Below are 23,879 nucleotides of genomic sequence, written 5' to 3' on the forward strand. Positions count from 1 at the left end.
ACTGACAAAGATGTCCTGGGGTGAGCTTTGATGATGGCATTGAATAGAGTTCAATGGAGAGAAAAAAACTTTGAAAAAGATGAAAGTCATGTGAAAAAATACAATATTTACACAATGTCATGTTTTTGCATGGAACTATTGAGGACAATGTTCTCAAATCATTTAAGGTTTTTTTTTTTGAGGTAATGTTTCCTACTTAACACAAGTAAAATTGCATATTAACACAGATAGTGTACCCTTACTAGGAAAAGGAAAGGAAGCAAGCAATATTAAAAAGTGACTCTTGGGTGAACATTTGGATTAAAATTTCATATTGAATATTTCCTAAGGAGCACAGGATATTAGAATTTCTACAAACAAACCTTTATCAAAAGCAGCTCTGCAGCTAGTTCTATTTATCTTCAAACTGTATCACATCATGTAGACTTGGAAGACTAGCCAGAAAGAACAAGGCTATTAAGTGGCTCTGTAATAACATTCTGTTAGAAAAGATGGGTGGGTTGTTGGAAGTGCCAGTAAGTTTGCTCAGCCCATTCCGAGAGTTTGTCTGAGGACTAAAACCTGCATCTCCAATGATGGTATCACAAAAGCAAGAGAGAGACCAACGGTCAACTGCTTTTCAATCTTTTCCTGCTTCCTAAGATTTACCAAGAATAGTTTCTTTTATTAAATTATGCCCTGGGGGGTATATACACTGATTCAAACAAATTTGACATGTCTGTGTTCCTCTCCTTTGATATTCGACCAGACCTGGTTTGAGTCAGGAAAACCCCTCTATTTCTGAGTATTGTGAGGTGAGTCCTTGCCACCAACACTTGCCATTTGGGGACTCCTGAAGAATGTTAAGACTTGTGTGAGCCACTTTAGATATGTGGTCAAGCTCTCAAAGAGCTCATATTTTGGGGGGGAGGGGGGAGGAAGCATAATTTTTTAAAACTGATCAGGTAAAAACTCTAATTAGGGTATTTATGTAATAGGTTTTTTTTCTTTTTCCCCCCTCTCTTCTATTAGACATAAATATTAAAATTGCTTCCTCCCTTTTCTTTTCACTCATTGATTTGATAAATATTTATTTAGGGCCTACTAAGTGCCAGGCATTGTCTTAGGCACTGAGAATGTAGCAATGAATAGACATCTACCTCTTTTCATGGCATATCATTGTTACTTAAAATCCCACACATTCTACTGGTGCAGAAGAGTTAAAGTATAGAGGCCTGAAAAAAGGAGTCCTGAGGGAAGCAGGAAAGGATACAGAATTGTGGAACCAAGCTATGTATGTTCTCTTTAGGCCTTTGGTATACAAGAAAGTGGAAGGCAGGATGAACTGTACCTCTTGTTCTCATCATATCTATTCCTAAATATTTCCTTGAATAGCAACAACAACAACATTCACTTCTGACAAAAATAAACATGCATGGCAAGAAAGGCTTTTTTCAAACTACAACTGTCAGATAAAACCCAGCTATTCGATCAAAGCATTTGGCAATCAGTGTTGAAAGCTCATGGGCTTCTTTTAAAATTTCCCAGGGGCTCTTCACTGTGGCTTTCATCAGCTACTGTTCTTGTATTGGGCCCTGAGAGGAGAGGGCATCTTCGCATTGACTCCATTTGTGATGGCTTGATTCTCCATCTTGTATTCCCTACCTGTCCAGGCATCAATGAACTTTTCAGTCCTTAGCCTACCTGACATCTCAGTAACATCTGACACTGTTGTATCTCCTTCTACTCTTTCCTTGGTTTCCATTACATTTTACATTTCTGATTATTCTCCTACCAGTTTGGCTTACTCCCTGGACTCCTTTATGATCTCCCCTATCTCTGCCCATTCCTCAAATGTTCATGTTCCTCAGGATCCTCTTCTCATTTCATACACTCTCCTGATTCAATTTCATCTCAAATATATACCCAAACATATACTCAAATACATATTCCACGTCAAATCTCTTCTGAGCCCAATATCCAACCTCCTGCTGAATTTCTCTAGTTGGACATACCACAGGCACCTCAATTTTAGCTTTCTAACACCGAACTCCTGATCTCCTGATCCCCCAATCCCATTGCTCCAAACTTCCTTTCTCTTCTGTGTTCTCTCTCTCTGGAATAACACCGTCACTCATCCACTTGCCCAAGTCAGATACTTGGTCAACATACTTGACTCTCTTTTTCTGTCACAACTCATATCAAGTCAGTCACCAAATCCTATATCCTAAATATGTCTTGCTATTTCCATGTCTCACCACAGCCACTGTGTTTCCCAATTTAAATCACCATTCTCTCTCAATGGCCTCTTTACTGGTCCTCCTGCCTCTGGGTTTGAGCCCTTCCAATCTATTTTACTGATTATAGTTTAGGATAAATTTGCAAAAATGTAATTTTCATCCTATCAGACCCCTGTTTAGAACACTTTGGTGGCTCCTTTTTCATTCAAATCAGGGTTGAAAATCCTTAATGTAGCCTAAGTGATTGGTTCCTGTGGCTTCATTTCTTCTCAACCTCCTCTTGAAATTTTTGCTCCAGTTTTCTAGGTATTAATAATTTCACTTCCTCAATGATGCAATGCTTTTTTCCCCACCAGACCTTTGCACCCTCTGTTCAAGTCCCTCTTAAAGTATTCTTCAAAGATTATCTAGTACTGTGTATTATTAAGTGATCTCATGTCTAATGCTTCTCTAGTGGCATGTCTCTAAATAAGCCTGATATTCCTGCTGTGATTCCTTTTTTTTTTTTTAAGGTTTTATTTATTTATTTGACGGAGACAGCCAGCGAGAGAGGGAACACAAGCAGGGGGAGTGGGAGAGGAAGAAGCAGGCTCCCAGAGGAAGAGCCTGATGTGGGGCTCAATCCCATAACGCTGGGATCACAACCTGAGCCGAAGGCAGACACTTAACGACTGCGCCACCCAGGCGCCCTCCTGCTGTGATTTCTTAATACTGACTGACCCTTGAGACAGGCATTCATACAGGTTATGTGGGACTTGGATATTATATCTTTTGGAGGACACATCTTTTTTTTTAAATATACAAATCATGAATATAAAATTAGGTATAAAAATGAATATTTATTTAGAACAAGAAAAGAAATCACAGCAAATGTACTGGTGCCTTGGAGATTGAGGTGTCTTTCTTCTGAGATCTCTTTAGGCCACTTCCCAGATACACTTACCTAGAAATGCCTTCTGATTGCAGCTTGGCTTCCTCAACCTTCCAAAACACTACAGCTTCCAACAATAATCAGCACTCAGGTTAGCCCATGCTTGTGAGTGGCTCTGGAATTGTAGCTTCATGATGAATTTGTGTCTTCCTGTCTCCTGTTTTAATATTTTGAAATAGGGGCGCCTGGGTGGCATGGGGCGCCTGGGTGGCACAGCGGTTAAGCGTCTGCCTTTGGCTCAGGGCATGATCCCGGCGATCTGGGATCGAGCCCCACATCAGGCTCTTCTGCTATGAGCCTGCTTCTTCCTCTCCCACTCCCCCTGCTTGTGTTCCCTCTCTCGCTGGCTGTCTCTATCTCTGTCGAATAAATAAATAAAATCTTTAAAAAAATTTTTTTTGATGTAGTCTTCAAGTGTTCCACTTCGTACAAATTCCCATTTGATTTTTTAGTTATAATTGGGAAATCAGAGAAGATATACATGTAACAAGATATTTCTTAATGTCCTTTTCTTAATGTCTGTAAATTAACCAGGAAATTATTTACTCTGTGTGACATCACAGCTCTATATTCATTTTCTAGTATCTTCCTAAGTCAATGGTTCCCAAACCTGATTACATATAAGCATCATCTGGAGAATCCTTTACAAATATAAGTTCTTGGTTCCAGTTCTAAACGTACTGAATTAGAACCTCCCACAGAGAGGCTAAAAATCTGTATTTCTAAAAAGTTCTGCTGATGATTCTTATGTGGTCAGTTCAGCACCAATCTCTGAGTGGCATTTGAGAACAGCTGGTCTAAAGAACTGAACAAGCCAGGTTGTTAGCCTGATTCACTGAAGTCCAAATAGTCTCAATCCAGGATTTAAGTTTTTTCAAACACTTTTATGATATAAAGAATCATTGGATCTAAGAACCTGGATGGCCTATTGCAGATTCCTAGAACTGCCACATTACAACAGCCAACTTATTCTGAAACATTAGTAATTCCTGATAGACGGGGAGGAGGAAGAAAAACACTATTCACTGCCCCCCCGCCAAAAAAGACTGGAGCATCATCAGTTTTCATCCTGTGAAGTTAAAACAGGTATTTGTGCATATGTTTGTCTCATCCACTACATTAATAACTAATGTGAATTAAAACCAAAATCCAGAAAAAATTAAATGTAAATATCTTAGTAATTCCATCAATTAAAAAACACTATCTTGCATGTTACAAACATGTCAATCTTATTAAGACAAGGACTTTTACCTATTCCTGGTATTGCTATATATGTGTATATTACCCTCTCCCCAGGAACAAGAAAGACTAGCCAGATATGCTATTTTTACTTTCACCAGACTTATTTCCTCTGAAGGCAAGAGGTTAATTTCCAGAGTGTGCATATGGGTGATGTTCCATGCATAAATGCATCATTAACATTCTCCTTTTAGGAGATCCAATGATATCACTAAGATTTTTAGTTAATTTTTTCTAAAGAACCTTTGTAATGTTTTTAAAAAGAATTGCTTTAGTATTTGCTGTGTGGGATGGGAAGATTTTGGAGACCTTGCCTTCTAAATCAGTCTTAGAAAACAATTTCCACATGTCATGTTCTATTCCTTTGTAAGTACTGAGAAGAAAGAAAATTTAAGTGTGAGAAGAAAGAATAGAGTGGTCTTTTTATACTCCTTTGAGTTTAAGATTTGAAATTTTACTTTGTATTTCTTCAAAAGAGCAATGAGTTGCAGCAGGTTTCATCTTAAGAATAATGCCTTTATTGTTTTTATAAAAATAACATGCTCACTATTTTTCAAATTCAAGGAAGTACAGAAAAGAAGAGAGAAGCAATTAACCTATAATCATACTACCCAGAAAGAACCATAGCTCTCTAGGCACATATACAGAGAGAAGTATGATGGATGGATGGATGGATGAATGGATGGATGGACAGACGGAAGGAAGGAAGGAAGGAAGGAAGGAAGGAAGGAAGGAAGGAAGGATGGAAGGATGGAAGGATGGAAGGAAGGAAGGAAGGAAGGAAGGAAGGAAGGAAGGAAGGAAGGAAGGTCATTTTATATCCCCAGTCCCTGGAATAGTGTCTGGTTCATATTAGGTACTCAATAAAGAATACAGTGAATGAATGGATTCTGTAATTTTTTTCTAGAGCCTCACTGGCCAGATTAGAATCTCATTTCTACCATTTAGTATCTGTTTGACATTGAAAAAAGTACTGAGGGGCACCTGAGTGTCTCAGTTGGTTGAGTGTCCAACTCTTGATTTTGGCTCAGGTCATGATCTCAGGGTTGTGAGATCAAGCCCCAAGTTGGGCTCCGTCATGCATGGAGTCTGCTCAAGATTCTCTTTCTCCCTCTCCCTCTGTCCCACCCTTGCTGCACACGCATACAGGCGCTCTTGCTCTAAAATAAATAAATATTTTTAAAAAAGAAAAAAGTACTGAACATCTCTGCACTTCAGTCAACTCATCTATAAAGTCAGGATAATAATACTAACCTTTGCCAGGGACATTAAATAACACTGGACTGTGTGTGTGTGTCTGTGTATGCACACACACATACAGTGAGCAAACATACAATGTCTACTGAATTTGATGCCACTGCCTTGATTCATGTTAAAGTGCCAGCAATTTTACCCATCATTGCTTTTGCACCATCAGTGAACATGTCAAAACAATGAAAATGTCAAACAAAGCTTTAGTATTAGTATTACAATGAAAAATGTTTTGACTATATAGAATCCCTCACGTTGAGAATCTCTGCTTCAAACCACCTCTTGTCAAAATGGAATCTATAGCCAGAATTCTCAGGATATTTTCAAGTCATCTTCTTCCTGGACAGCTGCTTATAGAAGTAGATCATCATTTGTCTCTTTTTGTGATCACTACCTTCAGAAGATTACACCTGAGGCTGAGTCTTTTATTCAGTTGCTGCTTGAATCTGTGGCTATTCTTTTTTTCTTCATTTAATTGTTAGATGAGATTCTGTGATTGGACTACATGCATTCTACCACCTTTAACCATAAGTACATTTGGATTTTTGAATTAATTAAAAATCACTGTTTTTTTTTGTTTGTTTGTTTTTTACTATGAAGCTTGAGATTTCTCTTCCTTTGAATAGGACTTTGCTTCAGTCAGGATTTAGTCAGGGGAGCAGAAGAGCTATGAGTGTTATGGAGTAAGAGACTTATTTAGAGTTGTGGGAAAAGCTAGGGAAGTAAAGGTCTGGAAGAGAAGCTGGAAAGTCCGAGATGGAGTAACCAGTCAGTCATAATTTGAGAGGCCAAGTATATCTTAGCCACCAACGTAGAAACATGAAGGGGGAAATCTGCGTAGAGGTCTATGAAAAACTACTGCCTATAAATAAACCATGACCTCAGTGAGTTCACAACCAAGCACCTGGGGGTGAATCTGTGGCCTCTGTTGGTCAACAATGCCAGTAGTCAGGAAGAAAAGCTAGATGTGGAGCAGGAAAGGGAAATGACAAGCTGGCACCTGCCAAGCACCTCTTCTGCCCGTCTCTGTATCTGCCTGTGAAAAGAGCTCCAGATTGCTATGGCCACTGCCTTGTTTCTACCTTCCAAATACTGAGCAAGTTCCTATCTTGGCCAATTCTAACCTGGAAGCATATAAGGAAGGAGATTTTGGAGAATGTAATTCTCAGCTTACCTACACTCACAGAGCACAAACCACAGAATCTAATGGCATGTACTGTCTTTTTTTAAGGTATAAATTTTAGCCTTACCAAATGATCTTCCAGGTAAGAAGTATAATAACTTTCTATAGAATTTTGCCCTTATTTTGCAAAAAAAAAATATTGCAAAAATTAGAAGAAAATCCCTTTAATTTTGATAACTCCTAATATCCATACAGGCTATATAGAGTTGAATGACTCTTTTTTCAAAAGGATTAAAATTCTTAAAATTATAGTCACATGGAAGTCATTCTTAATTTGTGGTAACCTAGGGACTGGTGCATATTCTTCAGATATAATTTCAGTTGCAAAAATTAAGATATAATGTATAATTTTTATCATCAGAAAAAACTACAAGTTATTATACGCACACATATACACACATACACAAACCCATACACACACACACACATAAATACACACACACATACATAAATACACACACACTCACATATGCAAAATTCTATGTGGTCTCTTACCTATATCTAGTGTTCAATAAATGTTTCCTATGATTGGAGATTTAAATCAGAACTATATAAGCATTGTTAAACCCGCCTTACAGGTTTCTTTCTAAACATTGGTTTATAAACTGCTCCACTTTCTTTCTTGTTATTTTATCTTCCTACAACAGACATTTTTATTGTACAGAGTGCATTGTAGCTTAAATTTCATATATTCTGAAAGAAAGAAATGTTCTATCAGCAACAGTGCTTTATTGATTTTTAAAAAGGGGGTCTTTTAAGGGTCTTGGATGTATAATTTCTTTCGGCAAATTTTTACAGTAAATTTTGTGATCTTAATTTCTTTCAGAAGAGCATTCCAACTAGATATTTTTCAAAGAACAAAAGTGCTTTCTTTGAGGCTAACTTTGCCAAAATAGAGTCACAGAGTATTGAAATGTAAAGAGACAAGAGATACTTTAGTGTTCATCTGCCCAACTACCCCTTTATATAGATAATGAAATAAAGGCTTATAGTGAGTACACTACTTGTCTAGGGTCACACAACTATTTATTTAGTGGCAGAACAAGCACTGTATTTCAGGGTGTCCTGAATATCAGTCAGATACTCTTTAAAAAAAAACTTTATTGAGGGATATTTTACACATCATATAATTCTCCCATTTCAGGTATACAATTGAATGATCTCTAGTAAATTTACCAAGTTGTGCAATCACCATAAATCATTTTAGAAAATTTTCATCACATCAGTTAGATCTCACGTGCCCATTTACCCACATTCTATCACCAGTCCCTGTCCCAGGATACTCTAATCTATGTCTGCACAGATTTTTTTGTTTGTTGTTTGATCTTTTTACTATATTATGTTGTCTGATAAAAACATTTTTGTCTTCTATACTTTTATGAATGCCATCAACATGGATTTTACACATTTTCTAGAGTCATCTTACCAAAAACACTGTATTTAGCCTTTGAAACTGTCTTAAAAATGAAAATATGTATCTTCTTTCCTGACCTAATTCTGGTCAATGAGGTATAAGAAAATTTTTTCATGCAACCATTTTTAGTAGGATATTTCTAACTGACATAGCCCCCAACCGAATGAATGCATATTATTAAGAAAAACCATTTTATTTCTTAGGATTCATTTATTCCTGATAGAATTTTATTTCTTTTCTAAATAGAATCAATGTGTGCTTCCTTTCAAGCTACAGTTTATTCTTTATTTTGTTAGACAAACAGGAAGAATTGGAACCACATGAAAATAAATTTGGACATACCACATCTGAGTTGAAATGTCATCAGCAGAGATAAGAGATTTTAGTTTCTATTAGACCAGGGAATAGAAAAACCTATCTCCACTAATCCCAAGAGCAACAACACATTTAAATTCAAAATTCTCACAGGATTTCTTGTAGCCTGTGACGGTTGTGCTCATGGGATCAGATAAAGTCAAAAAGTATGAATTGAAAATATGAGAATGCCAATTTCCATAAATAAAAAATAAAATAATTTAAATGCAATGATATATTCATTTCAGAACCTTACATTATGGTAATAAGATTAATGTAAAATGAAGATTGATGCTGAAACTTGATCATTTTTCATTAGAATGTTTCACCAATTGAAATAAGTGCCATTTGAATGAGGCATTAAAATATATTAAAGGTATTCAAAAAGATAAAATTTGGTTTTTCATACTGTTCATCTATAAAGTTGGCTTTTGGGGGGGTTTCTGTTATTCCTTTAACTGAAATTGAATTCTCTCCTCTATTTCTTTAAATTGCTAACATGATAAAATAACAAAATCTATTTACTCATGAAATCATGTAGTTTTAGAATCGTAAGGAGCCTTCTATATATATGTATTTTTTAAAATTTATTTTCACTTAAATTCAATTAATTAGCATATAATGTATTATTGATTTCAGAAGTAGAGGTCAGTGATTCATCAGTCTTATATAATATCCCGTGCTCCTTACATCACATGCCATCCTTAATGTCCATCACCCAGTTACCCCATCCCTCCATCCCCCTCACCTCCAGCAACTCTCAGTTTGTTTCCTATGATTAAGAGTCTCTTATGGTTTGTCTCGCTCTCTGATTTCGTCTTGTTTTATTGTAAGGAGGGTTACAGCCTGTATGTCCTTTGCTCCTCAAAAAGTGTAGTCCATGGACCAGCAGCCTCAGCATCATCTAAGTGCAGAATCTCAGACCACAGACCTACTGAATCTGAATCTGCATTTGCACAGAAGTTTTTAACTTTGCTGAAGTCTAATTTATCAACTTTCCTTTTATGGATCATGCTTTTGCTATCAAGTCTAAGAACTCTTTGCTTAGCCTTAGATCTCAAAGATTCTCCTATGTTTTTAATAAAAGTTTTACAGTTTTACATTTAAGACTGTGATCCATTTTGCGGTAATTTTTGAATAAAACATGAAACTTAGTTCTAGGTTTTTTGTTTGCCTATGGATGTCCAATTGCTCCAACACCATTTGTTGAAAAGGCTATCTTTCCTCTATTGAATTGCTTTCGCACATTTGTCTAAAAGCAGTGGGCGTATTTGTGTGGGTCTTCTATTCTGGATTCTGTCATTTATCGCTCCACCAACAGCATAGTCTTGATTATCATAGCTTTACTGAAGTTAGGTAGACTGATTACTCCCCCATATTCATGTTTTTCAAAATAAGTTTATTATTCTAGTTCATTTGCCTTTTCATACAAATTTTTGAATCATGTCTATATCTGCAAAAAAAATCTTGATGGGATTTTAATAGGACTTACATTAAACCTACATATCAATTTAGAAAGAACTGACATCTTTACTATGTTGAGTCTTCTAGTCCATGTACACAATATGTCTCTCCATTTATTTAGATCTTTGGTTTCCTTCATGTAGATTACAGCTTATAAATCCTATACAGGTCTTGTTAGACTAACACCTATTTCACTTTTCTGAGCAATTGTAAATGGTAATGTATTTTTATTTTGATGTCCATATGTTCATTGTTACTATTTAGAAATACAACGTTCAACTTGAAGGTAACTTGATTAGTTCACTTGTTAGTTCTAGGCATTTTTGTATTCTTTGAAAATTTCTAAATAGGTCGATCATGTCATCTGCAGTTTTCTTTCTTTCTTTCTGATCTACCTTTGATTTCCTTTTCTTGACTATTGCACTGGCTAGAAGTTCCAGCAGTATGTTGAATAGGAGTGGTAAGAACTGACATCCTAACCTTGTTCCTGGTCTTAAGGGAAAGCAGTCACTCACCATTAAGTATAATGTTAGTTGGAGGGTTTTTATAGATGCTTTTTATCAAAGTGAGAAATCTACTCTCTATTGCTACTTTTGTCATGAATTGATGTTGAATTCTGTCAAGCTGTTTTTCTCTATCAATTGATATAATCATGTGATTTTTCTTCTTACCCTATTAATATGGTGGATCACATCCCCAGCTTATTTCTGAATATTGAAATTAGCCTTGCAGTTCTGGAATAAACCCCACTTAATCATGGAATACAATTCTTCTAACTGACTGCTAATTCCATTTGCTAATACTTATTAAGGATATTTGCACCTATATTAATAAATATAGATCTGTAGTTTTTTGTTTTTGTCTTTTTGTTCATACCATTTGTCTAGTTTTAGTAACAAGGCAAAACTACCTTCATAAAGTGAATTGAGAAGTGTTCCATCTTTTATTTTCAGGAAGGGATTGTGCAGCATTTATATTAATTCTCCTTTAAATGTTTGGCAGATTTCTCCAGTGAAACCACAAGGGCTTGGTGATTTCTTCTTGAGAGTTTTAAAATTATGAATTATGAGTTCAATTACCCTAAAAGTTATAGGGTTATTCAAATTATTTATTTCATATTGGGTGCATTGTTATAGTTTGTGTTTTATAAGGAATTGGTCTATTTCTTCTAAGTTGTCAAATTTAAATGTGTAAAGTTGTTTGCAGTATTCTCTTATCTTCTGTGTGGACTGTGGCAATGTCCTATTTCATTCCCAATATTGGTAATTTGTGTCTTCTTTCTTTCTTGTCACTGTTGCTAGAGATTTGGCAATTTTATTAATCTGCTAAAAAACAAAACCCCAGTTTTTGCTTCACTGATTTTTCTCTATTGTTTTGTTTTCAATTTCATCAATCTCTTCTCATCCTGAGGATTTCTTCCCTTATTCTTGCTTGATTTTATTTTGCTCTTATTTTTCTAGATTACTGAGGCAGGAGCTTACATTATTGACTTGAGACTATTACTCTTTTCTAATGTATGCATTTAGTGCCTTAAATTTCCTTTTTAGCACTGCTTTAGATGCATCTCACAAATTTTGATATGTTGTATTTTAATTTTCATTCAGTTCAACTTTTTTTTTTCCCTTAAGACTTTCTCTCTGACTCATGGATTATGTATAAGTGTCTTTACTTTCCAGAGGTTTGGAGATTTTCCTGTTGTCTTTCTATTATTTATTTCTATCTTGAATCCACTGTGGCTAGAGAACACATTCTGTATAATTCTTTTAAATTTATTGAGATTTATTTTATGTCCCAGATATGATCTATCTTGGTATATGTTCCATGGAAATAATCTGTATTCTGCTCTTGTTGGGTAGCTTTCTATAAATAAAAATATTTCTTTCTATAAAATTTTCTATAAATGTTGATTGGATCATGTTAGTTGATGGTATTTTTCGATATCCTTGCTGAATTTCTGTTAACTGTTCTTTTAATTATTAAGAGAAGGGTAGTGAAGTCTCTAGCTGTAATTGTGAACTTGACTATCTCTCCTTTCAGTTCTCAGTTTGCTTTACGTATTTTGCAACCCTGTTGTTTGGTGTATACACAGGATTGCTCTATCTTCTTGGTAGACTGATCTTATCATTACTAAAATAATCCTTCCTATTTCTTGTAATATTCTTTGCTCTGAAGTCCACTTTATCTGATATTCATATAGCCAGTTGTGCTTTCCTTTGATTGATATTTGCATGCTATATCTTTTTCCATCTTTCAACTTTCAGCCTGCTTATAGCATTATATTTGGAATGAATTTCTCATAGACAGTATGTAGTTGTCATGTTTTTAATCCATTCTGGTAATCTCTGGCTTTTATTTAGCATATTTAGGCCATTAGGATAAAATACTGCAGAAGAATATGCTGCCTGATTTGGCGATGAAGACCGCAAAAGTAGGATTACCTTATGTACATCCTCCTAAGCTCTTTATCTCACTTACTGGTACTAGATACTAGCACTAGAAATCTCGAAGACATCATGGATTTCTCTCTTACTCATCTTCTAATAATACCTAATAGCTAATACTTATGGAGCACTTTGTGTGAAACACTCAGCTAATCATTTTACATCCATTAACTCATTTATTCTTTATATTTTATAAATGAGAAACTGAGACTTAGAGAGGTGAGGATTATAGCAATAGTGACTCAACTGAGTTCTACGGTAGGTGTATGTGATTCAACAGCATTATTTTACCATGACCCTGTCCAGTCTCAAATTTTGCTCTGCAATTCCCCTAGAGTCCATCCCATATTTGCCATTTCTACTACGAGTATTGAAACTCAGCTTCCCTTTCCTTTTGCACACAATGATTTTAAAAACCTGCTAACGGGTCTCCCTGACACCATGGTCCCCTTCCTCCAATCCATCTTTCACAGGGTCCCCCATCATCTTCTTAGACTTTAAGTGGCATAGTGGAAAACATGTGGAATCTGAGCTGAATTTAGATCACAGTTCAAAACTTAACTTTGTAACCTAAGCAAGTTGGTTAACCTCTCCACACCTCACTTTGCTTACCTGTAAAATGGAAATAATTTTACCTCCCTTACAGATTGTATTAAATTAGATCTCACATGTAAAGTGCCAAGTGAACTGCCGGCACATAGAAGACTTCCATATATCTTAATTTCCTTCCTTTCCATAAATGTGAAAACAAAAATCACATTTCCCCGTCACCTATGGAATATAATCAAAACTCTTTATCCTGGTGTACAGTGTTCTTCACCCTGGGCCCAACCTCTATTTCTTGTCTCATTTCCTAGTACTGTGTCATTACCCCCAAATTCCATTTGCCTTCGCTCTTACAACTCCCTCATCCTGGAATACATTTTTCTTACTTTATGTTTACTGAAATCATCTTTTAGGACCCTATTTAGAAATCATTTTCTCAAGTATCTTCTCTAAATACTCCTTTCACTTCCTAATGTGAATGAATTAATCCCACCTCTCCCTTGTTCCCATAGGACATAGTGGGTTCTAGCTGGATTAGGAGAATGAGGTATTATTCATATTTTATCACAAACATTATGCCTTGAAGTAGCAGAATGGCTAAGAGCAGAGGGTTTGAGACATCTGGATTTGAGTATCCGGATTTGACTATGCCATTAACGGACTTATATCCTCATGACTCAATTATGTTACCTATAAAATTGGGATAATGAGTGGCTCTATTTTATAAGGTTGATAGGAAAATCAAGAAAATACATATAAAGTACTTATAGTAAGAAGTCTAACTTATAGTACTTATAGTAAGAAGCTTGTGTTTAGTAGAATCAGTAAATATTTGTTATGATAAATATCAATCCTAAATTTGTTACTCAGTTGTGAAACTTTTCATCATTTAAAAAAAAAGCTTAATTGACAGTTTGAAGATCTGTGAGGATTAAATGGAACATATGTTAAAACACCTAGCACTTTCTATGATACATGCTGCCCTTTATAAAGGCCCTTATTTTCTTTTTTTTTTTTTTTTTTTTTTTTTAAAGATTTTATTTATTTATTCCACAGAGATAGAGACAGCCAGTGAGAGAGGGAACACAAGCAGGGGGAGTGGGAGAGGAAGAAGCAGGCTCATAGCGGAGGAGCCTGATGTGGGGCTCGATCCCATAACGCCGGGATCACGCCCTGAGCTGAAGGCAGACACCCAACCGCTGTGCCACCCAGGCGCCTCCAAGGCCCTTATTTTCTTGCCCTTCTCTCTTTTCCTTGAGTAATTCATGTGTCCTCCTTATTCTAGTGTACTAAACATTTAAATAAAGGTGGCAAAATGACACAAGGAATATTTTAGAAGTTGAATATATGAAAAAATTGCAGTTACACAGTTTTAAATAAAATTTCAAAATATTATTTAAACTACAGTTTATTGTTTTTCTCATAAAGTTCCCATTCTCTCTGCTGTTTTTGTTTGTTTTTAGTGTCTTTATCTCTTTTCCCCTAAACCATCTTAGATGGTCTGTTTGACTTAATTTCTCAATGTTTGTACCTTTAGATGCCTTAAAGTCACCTAAACAACCCAAAAATCACCTGTATGATTTTAATTTAGATTAAAATTGCCAGTCACTTGGATTATTCACGAGTTAGTGATAGAATTCTAGCTTCCGGGGCAGAAAACCCATGATCTAATCCTGGCTAAAGCAGATTGATTCTAAAGTGACAACATGGCACATTGGAAAAGAGCACTTAACTGGGCATTAAGACACCTGTCTTACTACTATTACTTGCGTGACCCTGGGAAAGTGGCTTGACCTCTCTGGCTGTCAATTCTCCCTTTATAAAATGAGAAATCAGAACTCTGTGGTTTCTGGTAAGTGCTACGATTTTACATGTTATAATAGGTCTTTCTTAAGTTGAGTGATTCAGATAACACAATACCTCACCTTGTTAGGAGAGAAATTTGGAGCAACTCTTTTATATTATAATTTCACCGTGAATTCACCTAGAGGCTTATAGTGAAGAAATAAAAAGTTCAATATGCCCAAGGTCAGTAAGTCTGAATCAATTATCAGAGCGGATTATTTGTGCTAATGTGTTTACATGGCATGTTCTCTCCTCCTGAAGCATCTGTGAGGTTTAGAGACTGCTTTTCATTTCCAAATAAAAAAGCTCCCAGCCACCTACGCTCAGGAGTACAGCAATAATGGATTACCATTATTCCTGACAGCATATGCTAATTCATAGACTTTTAAATGGAAAGAAAGCAGAGAGTATGAAATGCCTAGTTTTATGCTCTCTGAATCTTATCATTTTTTTTTATCATGCAGTAAACGTTCACATACAATTTGGTCCCGTAATAGTCTATTTTATTTTTATAAAAAGGATATGTTCTAATATCACCTTTTGATGCATTTGTAACTATCATTTGTTATATAGGGCTGTTAAAATATAAAAAAATAAATTTTAAACAGCAATACTTTTGAATGATGATCTTATTTTTTCTGCTTTAGAAGTTAAAATATGGAATCTAAAAAATCTACAAGGTCAATGTTGCAGATTCATTCATTCATCCACACATTTATTCATTCAACAAGTATTTTTTGAGGGCCCACCATGTGTCAGGCACTGGTATAGATGGTAGAGAAAATAAAGACCCACAGGGAAATGTTCCTTTCCCTGGAGGAGATTCCATTCTACATGGATTTGATAAAAATACCATGCAGTTCCATTCTCCAGAAGAAAACGGACAGCTGCAGAACTTTGCAAATGTTTCATTACTGTGTTTGCACAAAACATTGTATTAATTTCCTAGGGCTGCTGTAACAAATCACTGCAAACTTAAGACAGTTTAAAACAACAGAAATCTATTGTCTCATATTTCTGGAGGACAGAAGTTCAAAGTCAAGGTGTCAGCAGGGCCATCCTTTCTTGGTTTACAATAGAATAACTCTTAAGTGCTATCTCCTTCACATGGCCATCTTCCCTCTATGTGAGTCTGTGTTCAAATTTCTTTTCTCAAAAGGATACCCCAGTCACTGGATTAGGGTCCACCTATATCCATTATGACTTCATTTTAGTTTATGTTTGAAAAGACCCTATTTCCAAATAACATCATATTCACAAGGTACAGATGGATATAAATTTTGGAGGGGACACATTAGTCAACCTAGTACAAAGATGAAGATAAATTAAATCAATAAAAATAGGGTTTTTTGTTTTATCTCCTCAAAATTAATGTTAATTTTCACTTAAGATTTAATGCTTTTAGTTTCATTTTGAAATTATTCTTCAACTTTTTGAATGGCTTTCAAATCTGTGGATTATACTGCAGTTTGTAACTCAAATTACATAATTTTTTTTTTCCTGAAGTGGGATTCTTTATTTGAACTTAACATATACATTGACAGATTTTTGGACTCAAATATTTTTAATAGTTTTTGCAGTAAAATTAGTGAGGAGAATCTGACTCATTACAGACCCTGGTCACTTTATTTTGTTTGCTGAGGATCAGATGATCCTTTTCCTTTCTGATAATTTAAAATATTTATTTTTCTTATCGAAAGTGCCATCTGCTACTCTTTAAAAATTTGAACAGAAAATAAACTCTACCCCAATTGGGATTTTTATTCTAAACAATCAAACTATCACGGCAAAATTTTGAGACAGTCCCCTGCACCCACCTTGTCTCCTCACTCCAAACCTAAAAATATCACAAACCCCAAATGCAGAGTGTTGATTCACAAACCCCAAATGCAGCACAAACTCCAAACTGACTACCAAACTGAACTCTGAGCTATCATCACAGACAACACACACTCAGTACCCTACCCCACTCCCTGGATGCCCTTCTAGTAATATTTTGCACTCTCTGCCTCCTCTATTACCTAATAAACTTCCACAAGCAAAATCATCATCATCATCGAACAATTTAGATATATAAAACATAAAAGTTAAAGTCCTCCCCCCATCCAGTTTCAGAGGAAATAATTGTTTGTAATGCAGCCTTTCAGATCTTTTCTGTGCCTAGTATATGTGTGCTGTTTGTCCATACATCTTTTATTCCTACACATGTATAATTTGCTGAGCTGTTTTCTCGTAGATGTTTTTCTAGAAGAAAATTGGATCATACTTTACATATGTTTTGCAACTTGCTATTATCACTCAAAATGTATTGAAATTATTTTATCCAGGCAGAACTTATAGCTTTACTTCATTCTTTCAAGTACATTTTCCAGTACATTTAGGTTATTTCTATTCAGGGACTTACAACAGTGCTGAAATAAACGATAGTACGTGTTGATATTTGATGGTGGAACTGACTTACAGAAATAGGATTGCTGGTAAATATATGTAGTTTTATTTTCAAATCAAATAAATCAAAATGTATTCTAAAGATAGGTCCAGATACAAAATGCCCAAGGCAAATAGGGTGACCAGCTATCCTGGTTTTTCTGGAACTGAGATGCAAGAATTTCAGTGCTAAAGCTGGCACAGTTACAGGCAAACAGGAAGACTGATCATCTTAAATTGGCAAAATACCAGGAGCCCTCATGCCAATCCCCCTGTAAAGACACATTTAAGGCAATCCAGTTAGTAACTCAGCTTTTTAGGTAATTGGCACATGTATAAAAAGTGTCTGTTAACCAACTTCCTTCCCCTTCTTTTTCTGGACTACAACATTTCTTTAGTTAGAGATTGCAAACCTTACAACACAACAGAATCACTTAGACAGCTTGTTAAAATAGATTGCTGGAACCCACCCCCAAAGTTTCTAATTCAGTAGGTCTGGGATAGGGCTCAAAAATCCGCATTTCTTACAAGTTATCAGGTAATGCTGATGACACTAGTCTGGGGACCAAGCTTTGAGAACATTGCTCCAAAAGTTTGGTATCTTCTGAGACTAACATGTAATCAAAAAAGAAAGCAAATCAACTGGAAGTATGAAGATGTGAATCAATAATATAAAATATAGGCCATTATAAGATTTAGTCTGTTTTCTCTCATTTCTTAAGCACTTATCAGTGGTGAGTACAGATTTTTAAAAATCTTAACATACGAAGTTTTAAATAAAATATAAAAGGTTCTAACCTTCAAGAAAGTTTTTGCAGAGATGTGGGGGAGTTCTCTGTTATTGGATTTACTTTAATGACTGTGATTTCTTCGTGGAAAAGTAGGCACAGTGTAGCAGCATTCTGGGGAAATTTGGTTCCTCTTCTGAATGCTCAAACCTAGCAGCTGAAATATACTTTATACTTAATCTGAATCATAGTTTCACAATTATCACTCTCTGTGACACACTAAACAAGAAAAAAAAGTGCATTTTGATAACACAGTCTGCATTTCTTTCAAACTTTTTAATGTGACAAAACCATAAAAGCAATTCCAGATTATAAATAAGCATTCAATTTTATGCCCACATTCTGCCTTTGGAAGCATCTACTGCTGCCCCCATCAATACACAAATTTGGCCTTAAACTAGGGGAATATGTCCTTTATCTTCAAAGAAAGGTTTCTGACTGTCCTCATGCAGATGTTATATTTGACTTGGGAGAAACTGAACTATATTGCTTTGATGGCAAAATTTAAATCCCATTGCTAAAGGTTTCTAGGGAAATGGGTCTGAAATAGAAAAAAAACTCTATCATATTGATGAATAAAATGAATTTCTAAATGGCCTAATTTCAGAAACTAGTTTTCAATAGTAACAATTTTGTTTTTATCCCCAGCGCACTGGTGGTGCCCTTGCCATTCCCTTGTGCGCATTCCAGGGGACTGTGTCTCTCCAAGCGCCTACAGGGAAAACCCTCTCTCTTTCTACCTATGAGGTAAGTGCAGAAGGACAAAAAATAACCCCAGCCTCTAAGAAAATAGAAGTCTATCGATCCAAAAGTGTTGGCCACGAACCAAACTCAGAAGATTCTCCCTCCACATTTGCCGACACCAGTGTGAAAATACACTTGGAAGTTCTTGAAATTTGTGATAATGAAGAAGCCTTGGACACTGTGTCAATTATTAGCAACATCAGCCAGTCCTCCACACAGGTCAGATCTCCATCCCTACGCTACTCACGGAAAGAAAACAGATTTGTTTCTTGTGATTTAGGGGAAACAGCCTCATACTCTCTCTTTTTACCCGCGAGTAATCCCGATGGTGATATCAACATCTCCATTCCGGACACTGTTGAAGCACACAGGCAGAACAGTAAAAGGCAGCATCAAGAGAAGGATAGCTACCAGGAGGAAATCCAGTTGTTAAATAAAGCTTACAGAAAAAGAGAGGAAGAAAGCAAGGGTAACTAGTGATCATTTGGTCTAATAAAGCAAGAATGGGTCTGCAAGTTCCAACTGCTAAACTAACACTAGAGGCAAGAATGGGTCTGCAAGTTCAAACTGCTAAACTAACACTGTTGTTCTGAGGTTATTTTACTTCCTTTACTACTTGTTGGTTTACATAAGCATTACAGATTTAGTAGTTAACTGTTTCTAGGGCAAGCAGCTGGAACTAGCGTAAACACTTAAGTGCTTTTGATGTATTACCTGTAGATCACACACTGTGGTAATTAAAAGATCTGTTTCTTATCTAATTCCTAAAGCTGTTTTCTAGATTAAATATCGGCCTCTTTTACTAATGTTTTTGCCTGTTGGTCATCCTCAGAGTAAACAAAAAATTGCATAAATTCAATGAATATATTGTTCACGTGCTCATGTTTCAACACATAAAGCTGGCCTTTATTGCAAGGGGTAAGAAGATATTTTGCGAATGGAAGAAATGTAGCCAAACTCGGAGTTGTATTTAAAGAGACTTTCCTACACGTGCCTGGCAAAACAAGCTTATTACAGTTACTGCTTTAGCTTTACACCCATGTCTAAGAAATATATTTTCATATAAAATGGCAAACTAACTAGCTTCCAACTTTGAAACATGCATGCCCATAGTCTGTAAATAGTTGTTCCTTCATTTCTATAAAGTACAAATCGCTTACTAAATGTTTTTCTTCCTTTCTCTCTTAAATGTATTTTCCTTTCATCTTTTCATTATGTCAAGACTTCCCCTGAAACAAAATGTTGTGTGTTACAAGTGGAATTAGTAGTCCATAACTCAAACATTATTGGAAAAGGTTGTAAATGTACACATTATCATTTCTAGAATTGTTTAATTTGAATGGAAATTGGGGAAAAGTACTGCCAGATTAAGTTCTGTGAGGTATGCTCAATTAGATTAACAAAGTTCTGGGTAAAGCAGAGGAAAATCCACTCAGTAAAAAAATCAAAGTGTGTTTCTAAAGCCGCAGATTTGGCGAATTTTCTTAGCCATTCTTGAAGTACAGAAAATTTGTATATTGTTCTAATTTTAGGTGCTTTTTAGTTTTTTTCTCAAAGGCATGTGTATCTCAAGCAAATTCAATATATTTTATTAAATGAGTGTAAGGTATACATTTCAACACCAATTTTAAAATGTGTTACATTGCAAAAATGCAGGAATCACCTTGTCAGAATATTAGTAATGTATATTTCAAAAATTATGAAGTGATTTTACTTCAAAATGCTTTATTCTGATTTTTCTTTAAACATACATTAAATGTGTTATTTAAATGTTTATTTTCCAAAGTTATTGGGTTGACATTTTACATGGTATTTGACTTTGTGCACCACCACACCTCACTCACATATCTTATTTACTACTTACAGACTGGGTGAATTATTTTTTAAATGATTTATTTTGGTTTCTATTTTATTATACTGAATCAGAATTCTAAATAACTTGATATGGGCTTTCAGATGGTTTCATCTTCAGAAGATCTTTTTTTTTTTTTTTTGCCATCAAGAACTCATTTTCAAAGCAATTATTTCAAAGGACTTTATCTCTAATCTCTCAATGTCTCCTCTTCTAAGCTTGGGAAGCAAAGGTAACGGCATTAGTAAAGTTTGTAAAACAAACCTCAAATAATGCATAACATACAAATTCAAATTCAAATATATTTTATTTAATAGGATTTTTATATCCCTAAAATTGATGGCTATTTTATTTCTTTAAAAGATTTATTAATTTTAGAAAGAGAGCAGGGGGAGGGGTAGAGGGAGAAAGAGAGAATCCTGAAGGAGACTCCCCACCGAGCTCAGAGCCCAACTCTGCTGTAAGCTGGGCTGGATCCCAGGACCCTAAGATCATGACCGAGCTGAAATCAAGAGCCAGCTGCTTAACGGACTGAGCCACCCAGGTGCCCCATTATGGAGGGCTATTTTAACACAATGACAAATGGCCTGATCAATCAAATACTATAAATTAATGGCACTGAATGCCTGTTCCAAAAGCAAAAGCTGAATATTCTAATAATGCTTTGTAAAAGGTAAGCTTTGATATATCAAGTTTAGATGTGTAATTTTATGAAAGAGAAAGATGATTTTGTTGCTTTAAAGTACAATTTTTGGCAGCAAGGAAATTAGAAACAGAATCATAATAAAACTGAAGAAAATAATAAAGATTTCAATAGAAATAAATCCTTTATAACTGGCACAGCTCTTTAATGCATAGGAGAAGATTATGGAAATCAAGATTTAAAGAGCACAAGAACTGGACTGGAAGACTGTAATACTCCTTTCCCCTCCTGTGTACTATTTTATTTTCACTGGACTTGGGCCTATGCTGGGAGAACTGGAAAAAAAAAAACTAAGATATTCCCATTTAACTGCCCTTAGCTGTTGAATTAACCATACACTGGATACACTTAAAAGTTCTGCTGGATTAGGTAGGGATGCCTGGGTGGCTCAGTCCGTTAAGCATCTGCCTTTGGCTCAGGTCAGGGTCCTGGGATTGAGTCCCATATTGTCATCGTGTCTATAGGGGATATGACTAAGCATGAATGGCTCCTCCGAATCCTTGTTTAGAAAGAGTAAGGGTAAGTAAGCTACATCAGTATAAAGTCTACTTACTCTTTAAAGTGATTATGATTGTAAAAATGTGTTTCTGATATAGGAAATACCCATACAGAAATCTTCTGCTATATTTAAATAGCTTACCCTGTTATATTTTATTAGCAGTAAGTACTATATTTCATATAGTTGATTTCTTTTCTCCATAAACTGATGAATCTGAAGATGAAAACTACTTATTATCTAATAAAAATATCACCATCTGGTGGTGACTCCTACAAACTGAAAAGACATAATATCTACGACTCCCAGTTAATATAAAAAAATGTATCATTCCAAAGAGTTGTGACTGGCAGAGGCAGCCATTTTGAAGACCACAGCATTATTCAGAATATAATAAAAACCATTTAGTTATACATTATTTGGAAGCTTTTTGTCAACATGGTTCTTTACTACTAGATTTCATTAGATTTTCTCTTAGTTTCTTATTATATTCAACTACTTCCATTAATTTATTCATTATAACATTTAATGAATGCCTACTATATGCCAGAAATTGTTCTAGGTACTTAGGATCATGACTGTGAACAAAAACAAAACACACACTGACACACATATGAAATGAGTTTGAGCCAACTGCAAATTTAGAGAACACAGGCCACACAAGACTTCCCTCACTTCCGATACCAACTGCAAGTTTAGGATATCCCTTAAACCACTATAAGTTTCCATAATTCCCTAGAAGGACCCACAGAACTTACAGAAAGCTGTATTCTCACAGTTATAGTGCATTACAGGGAAAGGATTTAGGCTAAAATCAGCCAAGAGAAGAAGCACATACAACAGAATCCAGAAAAAGTCTAAATGTGGAACATCTGTTGTCTGCTCCCCATGGAGTCATAGACAGCATTATCTTTCCAGACATCAATGTAAGACAACATATAAGGAGTACTGCCAAGAAGGAAAGCTCATTTGAATCTTGGTGTTCGGAGTCTTTGTTGGGACTCCATCATGGTAGGAGTAGTGGTAAGCATGGTTCACTGCTCACATGACTGATTTCCAGCTCCTAAAGAAGTCAAGTTGAGAAGGAATAACACAAAGCCCCTACCCTAAAGCACACTGTTACTACTTGGCTGATCCATGGTCCCAGACAAACAAAGTCACTCTTACAAAGTGACATGCTTCGGGGGCCTACAGGCAACCTCCCCAAAAGGGGAGAGACCTCTTTTTGCACGGGGTTAAGGTCCACACTATACATTTACACACCATACGTGTGTACATGTATGTATCTCAGGTAATGCTAAATGTATTGACAGAATGTAGGTAGCAGAGGTAATAAAAATGATAAGAAAAAAATGAAAATAACGGGACAATGATGGAAGGAGTGCTTTTTCAAATACTTTAGTTAGGAAAGGCTTCACTGATAAGGTAATATTTCATCAGTCAAATAAAATGATAAAACATACTATGTATCTAGGGAAATCATAGTTCTAGCAAAGGTAACATCAAGTTCCCAGAAGTGGAAGTATGCCTTTTGTATTTTGTGAAACCATTGAGGAGCTCAATGTAAATGCAGACAAGTGTGAAAGAGAAAAAGTGATTGGAAATAAAGACAGATAAGGGCAGGGAGAGGCAGATTATTAGTGCCTTGCAGACCAGGTACAGACTTTGAATCTTATTCTAAATGAGGTGGGAAGTGATCAGAGGGTTCTGAGCAAAGGAATGACACGTTTGAATACAAAATCGCTGTCTACTGCTGTCAAGGAGAAAAGACTATGCAAGTACAAATATGATTACAGAAGAAACAGGAGGCTTTTTAGCATCTGAGTTAGAGATGATATTTGCTAGGATTAGGGTGATAGGAGTGGAGATGCTGATGGTATTGTATTCTGATTCAATAAATAGGAAGGATTTCCCTCGTAACTAAATAAATTACACACTTCTTAAATATTTTTCTATGGAGCCGGTAACTTAAGGAAAAAAAT

General features: G+C 35.6%; 2 protein-coding genes and 1 long non-coding RNA gene across 9 annotated transcripts in view; 1 reads left to right on the forward strand and 2 right to left on the reverse strand.

Annotated features, from left to right (window-relative positions):
• GPR149 (G protein-coupled receptor 149) overlaps positions 1-19,952 on the forward strand; it is a 55,879-nt gene extending 35,927 nt beyond the window's left edge. Inside the window, exon 4 of the mRNA XM_026497325.4 lies at positions 18,751-19,952. Within this exon, the coding sequence (XP_026353110.2) occupies positions 18,751-19,323 (573 nt within the window). The 3' untranslated portion in view covers positions 19,324-19,952. The remainder of the gene's footprint in view (positions 1-18,750) is intronic.
• Positions 1-23,879, reverse strand: part of ARHGEF26 (Rho guanine nucleotide exchange factor 26) — a 504,613-nt gene that overhangs the window by 297,886 nt on the left and 182,848 nt on the right. The window lies entirely within an intron of this gene.
• The window catches only part of LOC113254085 (uncharacterized), a 68,138-nt gene that overhangs the window by 35,143 nt on the left and 9,116 nt on the right, over positions 1-23,879 (reverse strand). Inside the window, exons 4-5 of one of the 5 annotated variants that reach the window (XR_003315643.4) lie at positions 18,113-18,259; positions 6,208-17,586 (exon numbers count right to left, since the gene is read on the reverse strand). The exons of 3 other annotated variants lie outside the window; for them this stretch is intronic. This is a non-coding gene — a long non-coding RNA (uncharacterized LOC113254085). Of the gene's footprint in view, positions 1-6,207; positions 18,260-23,879 lie in introns of those variants that run through there. One more of the 5 variants, XR_008960677.1, reaches the window with a different exon arrangement.

The sequence above is a fragment of the Ursus arctos genome, unplaced genomic scaffold (assembly GCF_023065955.2).
Source record: "Ursus arctos isolate Adak ecotype North America unplaced genomic scaffold, UrsArc2.0 scaffold_20, whole genome shotgun sequence".
Taxonomy (NCBI): domain Eukaryota; kingdom Metazoa; phylum Chordata; class Mammalia; order Carnivora; family Ursidae; genus Ursus; species Ursus arctos.